At 42.9% G+C, this 15,336-nt stretch overlaps 1 protein-coding gene across 2 annotated transcripts; it reads right to left on the minus strand.

The window, feature by feature from the left end:
- Positions 1 to 4,186: 4,186 nt before the first annotated feature.
- LOC120802600 (aquaporin-11-like) lies at positions 4,187 to 11,977 on the minus strand. Of its 2 annotated transcripts, XM_040150581.1 has the most exons (4): positions 11,206 to 11,977; positions 10,521 to 10,637; positions 9,301 to 9,439; positions 4,187 to 9,183 (listed from the first exon to the last, which is right to left on the minus strand). In XM_040150581.1, the coding sequence occupies exons 1-3, from the start codon at positions 11,795 to 11,797 to the stop codon at positions 9,333 to 9,335; spliced, it is 816 nt and encodes a 271-aa protein (XP_040006515.1). In that variant the 5' UTR covers positions 11,798 to 11,977; the 3' UTR covers positions 4,187 to 9,183; positions 9,301 to 9,332. The 2 variants fall into 2 exon arrangements, with proteins under 2 accessions (XP_040006515.1, XP_040006514.1); XM_040150580.1 differs by having other exon boundaries at positions 4,187 to 9,439; positions 11,206 to 11,974.
- Between the last annotated feature and the right edge of the window lie 3,359 nt (positions 11,978 to 15,336).

The raw sequence follows: 15,336 nt of genomic DNA on the forward strand, positions 1-15,336 counted from the left end.
TAAAGCGTCAGGATGCAGTTTTTGGACGAAGGGAAATGGGCAGAAAAAGAAAAAACAAACCAATGACTTCACTGACCTCTGCTGGAACCAGTCTGTGTGTATATCTGTAGTTTTTTCTGTAATATATATTTAGAGGCATTTTTTAATCATGGAAAAATATATTGGGCAATTCTTTGGGATTGCATGAGTTTCTAATAGTTTTCTTTTGTAGGAAACTAATATTGGCACAACGTTTTTTCTAACAAAACCAGAAAAACTTTGGCATGTTTTAAGGACACCTGTTATCTCTTGACCCGTCGCATTAGCGCCGGAGGACCCGTGAGGTCGTTTGCAGTGAAACTGCATAGGTAAGCGTGCGCTGGCCTTACTAGCGTGTTACAGAAGCTCGGGGAAGATGGGAACCTATCGTAGAAGATAATCTAGGACAGCAGAATCAGATTAAAGAGAGGAAATGTAAGATATTTTGTAAATTAGTCTCAGCATGGTATCCACAGAGAATAAACCACTCTATTTATCATACCGTTTTTGATACTGGCTGTGGCCAAAACATGACTTCCAAGACAAAACCTATACGTGCTGCCTGCAAGCAACACACAACATGGGCTTCTATACGCAGTATTTAGCTTTTAGGTTAGTTGGACAGAATACAGCAAACCCAATTCTAAAAAAAAATGTAATAGAAGTGTGTGTGTTCTGGTGGGGTGGGGTTGAGTCAAGAGTACAGGAATGTGGATGTCTGTGTGCTGTAAGTAACCCCGTTTTGTATGCTCTCCGCAGAGATAGGGAGAATGTATTAATGTGTGTCTAACGGTTATGAAATAACCAGTAGCAAGACCTGCACAGGAACGGAGAGGGGGGCGTGAAATAAAGGCTGCGAAGGGGGCTAAGGGAGGAAGACGGTGCCAATGACTGAACTGTTAACGGAGTTTCCTATTTACCTCATGATGAATCTGGGAGGAAAGACACCCTGTCCACTGTGTATAGACCCTAGTAGACTGGTCGTTGGTGTTTTGTCTGCTCCTTACATTTTTGTTAACTTTACTGTCATTTCTTATGAATCTGATCTTGTACATTTGTCATAATAAAATGGGTTTTAAGCCTCATGTCACTCCTGTCCTGTGTGACTCATGATGTGAAATTGCACCGATCCAGCCCAGTCTCTCGGCCACAATTGATGCGGTACATTCAATAAATCTTTCAGTGCATGAATGTGCTGTACTGAGAGATTGGCTGTATATAGAAGCAATCCCTTCTTATCTATTAATTTATGATTTTTTTTTTTTTTTTTTTTTAATTGTGGATTTGTTAGCCAAACACAGATGACTGCTGTAAAATTGCCAGGGTGTAAAAACACTATATTTCCTTTAAAAAAAAACATTCATACACTGGAAAACTGATGAATTGTTCAACCGATGAACAGTCTATAGCTACGCTAGCGGCTCTGTCTTTGTCCCTTGTTTTGTTTTATGCTAATCCTAGCATGCTAACATACAGTAACGATGCTACGTATTTCTATATTAATATACTTAACATATTTATGCATCCTAGTATAAACACTGATACAAGTAAAAGTGATGTTCAAACTTTTAAAAAAGAAAAGGTTTGTTAGAATTTCAACCACATTCGCCATCCTAATTTAGAGTGTTACCATGCTAACTGTCGCTAATGGATGATAGAATGTCATTAGTTTAGCAAAGTACGGACTAAATTAAAATAGGCACGGCGTGGGTTTGAGCTAAATATGCTAACATCAGCACTCTAACATACCAACAATGACAATGCTACATGTTATTATCTTAATACATGTATGTATCGTAGTATTGACGATGATAAAAGTGTATAAGTACAGGTAATGTTCAAATTAAAAAAAAAAAAATGTTTAGGTTAGAATGTCAACCACATTCGCCATCTTAATTTAGAGTGGTACCATGCTAACTGTCGCTAATGGATGATAGAATGTCATTATCATGCTAACGTCAGCCTGCTAACATACCAACAATGACAACGATTCGTGTTACTATCTTAATATATTTATGTATCATAATATTGACGGTGATACAAGTAAAAGTAAAGTTCAGATTTATATATGTATATACACCCATCAACATTAAAACCAGTTTTTAATGTTGTGTCTGAATGGAATACACATACATACATATATCAACATTAAAACCAGTTTTTAATGTTGTGTCTGAATGGAATACACATACATACATATATGTATGTGTGTATATATATATATATATATATATATACATACATATAGATATGTATATGTAAAAAAAATGTTGATCGTAGAAGCCTGAAGAACGGCATCCGAGGACTGGTTGGCTTGATGTACGAGACTATTGGTCAGTTAGGCTTATGTCATAATTTATGTAGTAATGTCTTTCACAGCTTTGGATCGCTGAGGTTTCGGAGAAAGTTGGAGCAGCGGAGGGTGACCAATTTAGGAACGTGAAATGTAAAAATGTGAGGAAAAGATCCCGCTAGATGAGGCTTTCGCGAAAGCCTCATTGAAAGCACATCATGTTTATGATTTCTGGTGATTAAAGTTCAAATTTTTCTAAACTGGAGGCCGTCAGCATGCATCAGTCAGGCCTAAACGCAGCATGCTGCAGATCTCAGTAAAGTCCGGGCTCTCCTTGACATCGGCGACCTCCTGATGTATCAGTCTCATGGTCGTCTCATGTTGTTTATGTGTTGTGTGTTATCTATGCCGCAGAAGCGAAAACTTGAGCCGTTGTTCGGTATTTTGTCGAGTCAGTAAGCCGAGGGGGGGGGGCACAAAGGTCATGTTGCGTAACAGATACCGCACAGGCCAAAGTAACAGGTGCTCTAGAGGGGGACAGGATTTTATGGGGTTTTTTGGGATTATCCAAACCTCCTGGGGGGGGTCTACAACGGGAGATTACTTAGCGGTTTTGTCGATAAAATTACAGTATACGACAGAACTGAGCACACCTCTGGTCAATATCACAAAAATGTCAATTAATTACAAATCCTATCCATTTGATACAGTTTTCTTTGTTTTAAGCCAAAGCCCAAGAAGAATGAAGCCAATTAATATGAAAAACAGAAATGTCTGACTAATTAAACTACAATGAAAAGTCCATATTTAAGAACCAACCGGCTCAAAAGTCAGTACAATGCTGCCAGTGTCAAAGTGACACTGGCAGCATTCTGTGTTTTCTTATCAGCCACTCATCCCATCAAAAGACCAAAACCTACCATGAATTAATCCTACTAACAAGTATCGTCTGTGTTTCCGTCACTATGACACACACAACACACACACACTGTTGTTCTTTTTGACTCAGTCCCACGAACACCGTCCTGCTGCCAGAAATACTCTCTAGAGCGCCAAGCGTGTATTAATCCACTGCTGAAAATAGTCCCTAACAAATGCACCACTTACTCCTGTTTGGACAATGTTTTTCTAAAAACTACGGTGCCCAGCTGTTTTGGAAAAGTACTGAAAAAAAAACACAAAACTGCATATTTTTTGGGGCATTTTTTAAAGATTTAAAACTTCGGTAGGAATCAATGGGCGCTGGGGGACGAGTGCCAAACACTGGGAAGGGAATTAGGAAAAGTAGGAAGAAGCAGACTAGCACACTGTGGTTTTGGTCTCTCCGTGCGAGCTGTTGAAAATATGAAAAATATTAAACTCGATCGACAGACCACATCACAGTTCTACCCTCACCATTTGATCCCTCCACAGGGCGGTCACATGGTATTATTTAGAGTCTGTGTGTGGCTACAAATGTGTAGACTAAAGCAAATTCATTGATGTACGCCCGTGCTTTCAAAAACAACTTTCAAAATAACCAATAACTGAGTTTAAACTGTGAGGAAATGCTGTTCTTTCCCCACACGTGTAAGGGGACACGCGTCGCTGAATGTTAGCAGTCCCCATTACGCGCATTGCGAAGTCCTGTTTACCTCTCTGAATGAATAATTACGGTGCGTTAATATGAGCAATACCGCGTTAAAAAGTTCATGTACAATACAGCGTACTTACAAAACGGGGAGACTTGGCGAGTGATTTCAATTGGTGGCTATTTTTTGAGCATAAAACCAAACGGTGCAAACACAAGAAAATGACGATCATACAAAGGAATGTTTTTAATCAAAAATATTGATATGTTGAAAAAACAAAACAAAAAACAAAAACCCACCAGATATTAGAAATGCATTTTATACCGTACATTTTGCTGACAGACGTTGAGACAGAAATTTTAGAGAAAAATCAATCTTTATTCACATTCTTGCAATATTCATCAAGTTTTACTGTCAGAAACATAAATTGTTATGACCGTCCAGACTCTAGAGGTATTTAAAGATAAAGTAAATGATCATGTCATTGGTTGACAGAGAAACCGGAGTTTCTGCAATTTTAACAGAGAAAAAAAACAAACAAACAAAAAAAACCCCCAAATCCAGTGGAGAAAAAGGATGCACCCGAAAAGTACATTAATAAAATCCTGATCAGCAGCACAGAGTCCTAAGAGTGAAATCCAGTTCTTTAACTGACATATCAAGTGCACTAGAAAAAACAATTTTGTGCAGTTACAGACATCTGAAAGTGTAAAGCTTTGACAACTACACCCAAAATCAAACCTTAAAACCTTTGTGCTGTTTCACTTCACCTTTAATTTTTTTTTTCCAGGGGGGGGGGTTATAAAAGTACTATAAAGTTGTTGAAATCAAGTCATCGTATTAGTTATTTTTTTGTAACACCAAACACGCCTTTCATTGGGTGTGGCTAGTGTGTTTTAGTGAATGTCACTTGGACTGATGGCTTTGAGGAAACGTCTTCTGTCCCACTTTGTGCACTGCATCCTGTGTTACGTTAACTTACATAAAAGTGAAAATAAAAGGGTTTTCAATTAACGGCCCTGACAGAACCAACAACAACAACAACAACAAAACATCTGGAAGCCCCATGCTTACTAAACTGAAGACATGTTTTGGAACTTCTGATGCTCATAAATCTACCAAACTGCATAGAGAAAATGACAGATGTAAGTGGCTGTCACGTCCTACTTATCTGCGTTTAAAAAGACACTTCTATTCTCATTTTGCTCTGTTAAATTTTGTGCATTTCAAGTTTCAGTATTGTCATCTTTTGCGACCAAAGTGCTTTCAGCTGTTATTCATGTTGTTTCACATTTTGGTGAGGTGTCATGTAAAGTAGTGATGGTGCCAGTGAGTTACGGCGTCAGAACAAGAAACGCTTCATTTCAACAGTAACACTTGGTTACGTACACTCCTTCTATCCTGTTGTGCTTCTGACCTTCTTCATATGAAAATCATTTGGCAAATCTTAAGAACAGGTCTAATTATTAGCTTACATATCTGTAAATCTCTCATGAGAACTATTAAAAATAAAAATAAAAAAAACTAAAGTCCATCTGAAATTTTACTACGAAATCAGCATATTCAGTACTGTGAAAAAGTATGTGCCCCCTTCCTGATTTTCTTCTTTTTTTCATATTTGTCACACTTAAATGTTTCAGATCATCAAAATAATTTTAATATTAGACAAAGATAACCTGAGTAAATACAAAATGCAGTTTTTAAATTATGATTTTTTTTATTAAGGGAAAAAAAAAAAAAAAGCTATCCAACTTACCTGGCCTATTGTGAAAAAGTAATTGCCCCCCCCAAATACCGTAAAATACAGTAATTGCCCCCCCCCAAATACGTGGTTAATCAACCGATTAACCACGTTAAATTTCACAAGCCACACCCAGGCCTGATTACTACCGGACCTGTTGAACCTAGAAATCACTTAAATAGAACCTGTCTGACAAAGTGAAGTAGCCTTAAAGATCTCAAAAAGCAGCACACGATGCCGCGATCTAAAGAAATTCAAGAACAGATGAGAAACAAAGTCGGTGACATCTATCAGTCTGGAAGGGGTTACGAAGGTTACAAAGCCATTTCTAAGGCTTTGGGACTCCGGAGAACCACGGTGAGAGCGATTATCTACAAATGGAGGAAATTGGGACGGTGGTGAGCCTTCCCAGGAGTGGCCGGCCTACCAAGATTACTCCCAAGAGCGCATCGACGACTGATCCAGGTGGTCACAAAAGAACCCAGACGAACATCTAAAGAACTGCAGGCCTCACTTGCCTCAGTTAAGGTCAGTGTTCATGATTCCACAATAAGAAAGAGACTGGGCAAAAATGGCAACCATGGGTGAGTTCCAAGGCAAAAAACCACTGCTGACCAAAAAGAACACAAAGGCTCGTCTCACATTTGCCAAAAAACATCTTGATGACCCCCAAAACTTCTGGGAAAATATTCTGTGGACTGACGAGTCAAAGGTGGAACTTTCTGGAAGGTGTGGGTCCCGTTACATCTGGCGTAAAAACTAACACAGAATTCTTCAATAAAAACATCGTACCCACAGTCAAGCATGGAGGTGGTAGTGCGATGGGGTCTGGGGCTGCTTTGCTGCTTCAGGACCCGGACGGCTTGCCGTAATTGATGGGGCCATGAATTCTGCTCTCTACCAGACAATCCTGAAGGAGAATGTCCGGCCATCAGTCTGTGACCTCAAGCTCAAGCGCACTTGGGTTATGCAGCAGGACAATGATCCGAAACACACCAGCAAGTCCACCTTAAACAGGCAGTTCATGCTCGAAAAACCTCCAATGTGGCTGAATAAAAACAATTCTGCAAAAGAGTGGGCCAAAATTCCTCCACAGCGACGTGAAGGACGCAAACGTTTGCTTGCAGTTGTTGCCGGCGAGGGTGGCACAACCGGTTATTAGGTTCAGGGGGCAATTACTTTTTCACATGGGTGATATAGGTTCTGAATAACTCTTTACCTTCAATTAATGGAATGACCATTCAAAAGCTGCATTTTCTGTTCACTCACGTTGTCCTTGTCTTAAATTAAATGTTCTTTGATGGTCTGAAACATTTAAGCGTGACAAACATGCAAAAACAGAGGAAATAAGGAAGGGGGCAAATACTTTTTCACAGCACTGCATATCCTTGACATGACTTTTTTGGTTCTAACTGACACTGTAATTTGACTGGTACAATATCTGTGTCACTAAAAATAGTTTGTAATATCATCACTTCAAACCCAACGCTTAGAACAGCTCAAAAGAGCTAACTATCTTGCGATTTGAGCACTTCGTACGTTACCCCGTGGCTCCACTTATGTTGCCGATTGTCGCGATTTGAATCCCAAAGTGATGTACAGAGGGGTGAGGGCAGAGGACCAACCCGCTGCTGCACGTTTTGACAGTCTGGCCGGTTGCCGTTGCCACAGCTTGACCCATGAAAGAGAGAGAACTAACACTAAGCCAGGGGTTTTCAATGTCGGAGACAATCAAGACAACTGTGCCCATATTTACAGTATAGTGCAATAGTATAGTCATTCTGGTGGGGGTAGTCATAAATTGGAACTACAATTCCCGTAAAGCTGTGGGGGATGTAAACAGGAAGGCTAATGTTGCCATGTTTGAAGGGCCTATATTTAGGCTATCAGCAGTGACTGTTTGCAGTGTACCCACGGATGTACAGACAACTATCACTGGATTTCTTTAATACTAAAGAAAACTGAAAAATGGGATGATTCTCAGGCAAGTTCTGGAGTTATAAGAAGCACCTTTTTTTTGGTATCATTTCTAAGTGGATTTATGGACGCTTGTCTGCAATGGACATCAGATATAATCATATCTTCAGGAAGTGTGGGCTACACTGAATCTAAAAATATGTGCATTTTGTCGCTGTGTTCAGACCAGTGGTGACGTTAGTTAGTTAGCTTAACATGCTGGCTTTAAATCGCAATCATGAGCAGCCGAGTGTGGAAAAACCGTTCACGTCAGTCGGAGACGTCAGAAACTTCCGAGACCGATGATAACTCCAGACATGTCAATAACCTTTTGGCAGAATAGCTTCAGACGCACCTCTGATGGCGGTTACATCAAAATAAAATCCAGTTTTAACACCAATACAATCCCAATCCGGGAATTTTACAGGAGCTTTACACTTCACTTGTTAACGAACTGCTACAAATACGTAAAACTACCGTTTTTTGGGGGCTAGCCACCAGAATAACGGGTGTTTTTCCCACTCTGCTGATGTTGTGTGGACGCAGCAATAGGAGGCCGTGGAATTTTGCAGCTCGTCTCCCAGCAACGCCGGACCCCCAAGTCAACCGTTGCCATGGCGAACGCCCCCACAGAAATCTGAAGCTGCCACAAACACCGTGTCCCCAAAAACTGTTTCATCCTCTTTGGAAAAATGGAAAAATAATCCAAGAATGGCTGCAGTATCCTTGTCGTTTATATTTCCTGACACACAAAGTGTAAAATTTCAGTTCGACGTTAGCAGCAGCAGCACGCGTGGATGAGCCGTGTAAATACCTCCTACAACTCACACAGTTAAGATCTGTTTTCTGTTGGCAGCAGGTCTGTGCCTGTGAATAAAGCAGGCCGTTTAATTATTGGATCATGTCCTTCCTCTCTCGCCAGTCATGCCCACGACGAGCTGAACGCAAGTTGTGTTTCGACAGTCAAAAGCTCCGCCTGTGCGTTGCAAGGCAGCTTTACTTTTTTTTGAAAATATTTGCCTTAATTACGTGTCGCGTGGGGCTGCAACTAACCACTATCTTCATCATAGATAATTGTGACGATTATTTGATTTAGTCTGTAAGATAGACAATTCAGAAAAAAAGCCCTTTTATGATTCACACATCCCAGGGTGTCGTCTTCAAATGTCTTGGTTTTGCCCAAAATGCAAAGATACTCAGTTTACTATTATATATGACAAAGAAAAGCTTAAAATCTTCACATTTCAATGTTTTATGCAGTTTTGCTTGAAAAAAATGATCATACTTGCAGATTAATTGTCTTTCGACTTCGACTGAGCAACTCACTGTCGCAGCTCTAGCGCAGTGTATGTTTTTCTAGCAGTTTGCCGTAACTGACACGGTGAACGGACAATTAGCCGCATTATTAGGTCACCGCGTTCCGGGAAGACTACAGTACAAGCGCCGTTCGCTCCGACGCGTATTTTCTGCGTTTCATGCGGTAAACCTGCAGCGCAGCCGGCGGCAGGAGCCTCAGACGACAGCGGCTTTGAACTCTTCACAGTCATCAGTCGCGGTGTGGCACATGTACACAGTACAACTCGTAACTGGGCTTCATGTGCTGCCTTCATAGGTGTTAATGATAAAAGGGAAGAAATTTATTTATGCTGGCATTATTCACACAGACACATGGGATACGAAGCCTAAAAAAAAAAAGAAAAAGGAAAAGAAAAAACGTTTACTCTGGTGACTGCGTCCTGTCCCCACATCGGTGCTACTGTGTCTTCTGTTTCTGGACAGCGGGGACGTCCAGCCCGGCGGTACTTTTTCCAGACAGGAAAGGAATGATCTTCTCAAACAGCAGGATGCAGCTGGCCACACCTGAGATCACACGTGGAGAACACAGGGGGGTTACCACGGTGGGCACGTGGCCCACGCAAAGATGGCCCCGGCTCGAATCGTCAAGGACAAATGAAAAACGACAAAACGGACGGGCCGCGCTCACAGGCTAGCGGCGTTGTGGTCAGAGCGCTGCTAGGCTATGAGCGGCTCGATCGATACCACTCACCCCGGCTTAGCTTAGCACAAACACTGGAAACGGGGGGGCAGTGTTCCTGGTCGTATCCTAAAAACAAACAACCATCCACTACAGTAGCTGTTGTAAAAAACAGAAACCTTTTAACCTGTTTTTAAACAAAGTTAAACAACGATTACTTTGAGAGACGACAAAAGGTTCTCCGTGGAGAAACGAGCGCAGTAGCGCGGGGACTTTTGTCAACGTAACTTAGTTTTGTCCATTTCCATAAAACTCCCCAACACACTCTTCTAAGGTCTTTTTTTTTTTTTCCAACTTTGTAGCTGTAATCTCTGCTGTCTAAAAACATGCTGTTATTACAGACATGTCCGAACTAACCGCAGCCACGGAAGCACCTCCTCTGTGGGGAGTTTTCTCTCCCCACAAATGTCTCGGGCCTACGGGAAACGGCGTTTGTTGAAAAGGCCCAATAAAAGAACTTTGGATTGTTTTTTCTAAGACGAACCGCGGTTTGTCTAAACATGGGGGCGAGCTGCGTAACATGTTGTTGAGCAGGGCTCTGTCCCACGGCTGGGTTTTTAGTTACTAGGGTAGAGATAAAATATCAATGGGGTCTTGAATGAGGTTTCCTTCCCTCTGGAACAGAACCCGGAGGCTCCGGTTTCACTTGGGCTCGCTGTAGACTGGTTTTAGGACTGGCAATAATCGGCCGACACGAGGAACAGAGTATACGACGTGTCGGATTCAGTGTAATTCTTATTATTCGTCTGCGTCCCACCGAGCTCCGATGCACCTCCACGTACTCTGAGGTCTCCACGGGCCCCCTGAGCACACTGTGGCACCCGGCCACCCCCCAAAAAAAAAAAAACACGGCAGGTGGGCGTACCGGGCCGGACCCAGTGACGTCAGTCGCTTTCGGCTCCTTACCCAGGATTGGTCCCAGCCAGTAGACAAAGCAGTACTCCAGGTAGGTGTGGCCGCTGCAGGGGAACTGGATGGAGAAGGCCAGGACGGGGTTAAAAACAGCTCCTGAAATACTTCCACCTGCGGGGAGGGGAGGGAGAGAAGCAGCAGCGGGTCAGGATTGACCCACAGGAGTGACTGGCGTTAGTGGACATGAAGAGGGGTTAGAATATTTTTATCACGTCAGTCGTTCAAAATGGGCTCAAAGGGTTCACCGGCTCCAGCTGTGCATAGGTAAAGACTTTCTGGTTCTCTTAGGCCTCGGTAAAAACTAAATATCTTTGGGTTTTGGGACCAGTGGTTGGGCAAAAAGACTAATTTAAAGGCCTGACCTAATTAAAAAGGGACATTCTCTGGCATTTTATACTAATTTAATCAAGACCATACTTGACAGATTAATCAATAATGAAATATTGGGTGGTTGCAGCCCAGTTTGAGAGACACGCCATTTATATTTTGTTTTATACGTCTGCTCTTTTCAGGTCCAATATTTGATTAAAGTTTGTGTGTGTGTGTGTGTGTGTGTGTGTGTGTTGTTTTGTTGGTTTGTGATTATTTGGAAAGAGGCCTGTACGTGTGTGTTGCGCATGACAGAATTAAATGATATCCAGTAATCCAGGTGACATTTAAAGCACGTTCACAAACACACCTGTGTAAACCAGGGCAGTGATGACAGCAGCGACGCAGTGAGCTCGGAGTCTCTCGTCCACTTTGTGCACATGCATGGCCGCAGCCTGGACTACGAAAGCGCACGCCAGCTCCACGGCCGCGGCCTCCAGCACAGTCCCGCCGAGGGGGTCGAAGCACCTGAACCCGAACCTCCGGTGCCGGAGGTGCATGTCGGACAGACCCAGCGACCACACGGCGGCTGCGAAAAACTGCGCGGCGAGCGCAGCTGCGAACTGGCAGGCTATGAGGACGACGGCGGCCCTGCCGGTGCTGGTCCCGCGGCAGACGCCCTCCAGAGCCCCGCTGGGGTTGCACGTCGCTCCGCGGAAAGTTAGGAGGTGGATGACCGTCATGGTGTACGTGAGGGTCAGGCCGACCGGCGGCTCCAGCCGGGCCGTTTCGCCCAGCAGTTTGAGTTCGTGAGTGCAGCAGCAGAGCTGGAAGGTGGACGCCGCTTCCAGCAGGTAAATCCCATAAGCCCCGGGGAACAGGCGCGCCGCGGTCCGGCGGGTCGCCTCGCTGAGGAGCACCGCGGCTCCCAACGCCGCCAGGGAAACCGCCAGGTCCGTCATGCCTCCGGCGGTTCAGCGTCAGACTGACGGTTCGACCTTAAGACACAAACGGGTCCTCCTGGTGGGGGGTGTGGGGGTAACTCTACTTAAACTCCCTCCTTCTCGGCGTCAAAGTGCGGTCGCTCCGCGGTGCCGTAGCCGCGTCAAACCGCTCACTGTGGAACAGGAAGCGGGGCGGGCCAGCCTTCAAAAATAAAAGCACTACCCTTACTCGCTCGAGACGGCAGCTCCTGCCATAGAGTGGCTTCACCCAAAAAAAAAAAAAAAAAAAAAAAGAAACTTACTTACCTCTAGTGGTATCTGTATAGTTCATTTATATTTTTTTCAAACCGAAATTAAATTACAAAAAAAAAAAACAACCCCCCCCCCAAAAAAAACAACAACAACAAACAAACAGAAAATCCCACCAAAGCCAACAATGAATTAATATTAATCCTACTAACAAGTATTGTCTGTGCATCCAAAGCCTTCATCATTCTCCATAATTATTAAATGAGCCACATTATTGAACTGGGCGATGTCCCTTCATTACCGTGAACACTGCGCCGCATTTCGGTTTCCCATTTATCCCATTTACACCACTGTTCTCACGCCACTTTTGCTGTTGGGTATGATTTTTGTTATTTCTTTTCTTCCTTTTTAGACAAAGGCAGACAAGCCGTTTCTCTTTGGCACAAGTATGAATATCAATCTTCTCATCCAACTCTCACCCAGCGAGGAAGCAAAACGAGCGTTTTTCCCGAAGTGCTGAATATTCACTCAAGTTCTCCTCGGGGCAATGATGATCGTGAGGCACTGCAGCGTGTCGCAAACCAAGGTTTTATTTTGGAAGTCTAGACAGGAAACGGAGGGCTTTTGTTGTTGTTGTGGTTTTTTTTTTTTTTTTGTGAAGAGCTTTGGTGCTTTGAGCCTGTAAATGGGGCAGTACACATAACTTGGGAGTGACTGGCGGAGAGAGGCTCAGTGCGGGGTGGAAGGGGAAAGGAAAAAAAGAAAAAAAAAAATCCCGCGGTTGCAGTTTGACAACTTCTCCGGGAAAAGGCACCGGCAGAAGGCGCGACACGCACAGACCCAGCTCTTAATCATAGCGGCAGTATTTATGTTCATTGCGGGTCCTACCGTTTACGACATTCAGCACGTGTTCACATCCACAAAGGGTAAACAGTGTAGGAGTTGCGACCCCCCCGCCTCCCTCCATAAGGGTCAATGGCCCTTATGGAGCAACCGCAACGTTTTTATGGTCATTTAGGGATCACGTGTTTTCTGAAACGGCCCAGGAGCGAAGAAGTCTGCAGTCCAGGCCAGGTGACTGCTGATAGTCATAGACGTGTCAAGTCAATTTATTATTATTATTATTTTAATAGCTTAAAATGACAAATTTGCCTCAAAGCGTTTTACATCTGTAAAAAATACAACCCCCTCTATCTTTAGACTTTGACACCAAATATCAAATATGGTGACATGAAGTTTGTTTTAGTCATCACGGTGACTTACTTTTGTTTTTATTTTATTCATATTAATTACATATTTAAAAAAAGGGGGCGGGGGCTACAAGTGCCACGATGCTAATCTGATATTAATGTAAATAACCCTTTTAAGAAACTCCTTTAAACAGGAACTATGTTTTGTCATTGAAGTGTCTCTCTACACAAATTTGATGACGACTGAGGTTGTGACACGAACTAACTAAACACAAATGCACACATTTTTGCAGCACAACCTCAAACACACAGTACTTATATGAACATACCACGTACTGTAATGGTGTCTCTCAAGCTGTAATTGTCCATTACTATCCAATACTTACATCTCAAACTTGCGAACAAGCTATGATTGTTCTTTCCCTTTGGTGAAGCCTGGTTAACATTGGCGAGGGTTTTGGCAAGTCCCTCTTACAGCTGCAGACGAGCCAGTAGAAGCAAATTATCTGCCCAGTGGGAAATGAGAGAGAACAAGTAAACAGGTGGCTGAATATCCAGCAAACCCAAATATGTTTTCCCACGAGTTTGTGGACCAAACCAGAGCCACAGCAGTTTGATAAGTTTATCTTGTACAGTTGGGTACATAAGTATTTGGACAGTGACAGAGTTTTTCGTAATTTTGCCTCCGTACACCAGCACATTGGATTTGAAACAAAGCCATCAAGGTGTGGTTCAGATTTAAGTTCAACAAATATGTCACATTAACCATTTTACCGAGATTTTTTTATACATAGTCCCTCATTTTTAAAAGTAATTGGACAGTTGACTAGCAGTCAGTTTCATGTTCCCTCGCTATTTCATGAAAAATTGAGCAGATAAAAAGGTCTGGAGTTGATTCCAAGTGTTGGTTTTGGAATCGGTGGCTGTTCATGGGAATTTTGAATATGGCTTCCAAAGGGGTGTCCATGCAAATGAATGAGCACATCTTTAGGCTGAAACAACAAAATGAATCTATCAGACAGATGGGAGAAACTTTAGGAGTGGCCAACTCGCAAAAAAGAAAGAATGTACTGGCGGGCTCAGCAACACCAAAGGTCCTGGAAGACAAAGGAAGACAACTAAAGTGGATGATACCAGAATACTTTCCTTGGCGAAGGAAAAACCGCCTTCACAACATCTAGCTGGGTCAAGAGCGCTCTCAAGGAGGTAGGTGTATCATTGTCACATCTAAAATTAAGAGACACCTTCATGAATGTAAATACAGAGTTTACCACAAGGTGCAAACCACTGGTAACACTCAAGAACGGAGAGTCTTTGCCAGAAAACCTCTAAAAAAAAAAAAACCTGCCCAGTTCTGGAACAAGATTCTTCGGAAAGATGAAACCAGGATTAGCTTGTACAAGAATGATGGGAAGAGAAGAGTGTAGAGAGGGAAAGGAAAGGCTCATGATTCAAAGCATAAAACATCATCCGTCTCACATGGTGGAGGCAGTGTCATGGCATGGCCATGTACGGCTGCCAATGGAACTGGGTCACGGGTGTTTACTGACAATGTGACTGCTGATAGTAGTAGCAGGATGAACTCTGAAGTGTACGGGGCCGTGCTAGCTGCTCAGATCCTGCCAAGTACCGCAAAAATGATAGGACGGCGCCTCACAGTACAGATGAAATAATGACCCCAAACATATTGCGAAGGCAGCCCAAGAGCTTCTCCAGGCAAAGAAATGGAATATTCTTCGATGGCCAAGTCAATCACCTGACCTCACCACAATCCAGGATGCTTTTCACTTCCTGAAGACACAACTGTGGGCAGAAAGACCCACAAACAAGCAGAAACTGAGGGCGGCTGCAGTAAAGGCCTGGCGAAGCGTCTCAAGGGAGGAAACTCAGCATTTGGTGATGTCCATGAGTTCCAGACTTCAGGCATCCATTGAACTGCAAAGGATTTTCATCCAAGCATTAAAAAATAACCTTTTGTTAATAAATGTTATTTTGTCTAATTAATTTTGTGCATCTGAAAATGGAGGGACTATGTATAAAAATGGCTGAAATTCCTAAACGGTTGATGTTGTGAACCCCTTGAATCAAAACTAAAGGTCTACACTTCTATCACATCCT

The sequence above is a fragment of the Xiphias gladius genome, chromosome 17 (genome assembly GCF_016859285.1).
Source record: "Xiphias gladius isolate SHS-SW01 ecotype Sanya breed wild chromosome 17, ASM1685928v1, whole genome shotgun sequence".
NCBI lineage: Eukaryota > Metazoa > Chordata > Actinopteri > Istiophoriformes > Xiphiidae > Xiphias > Xiphias gladius.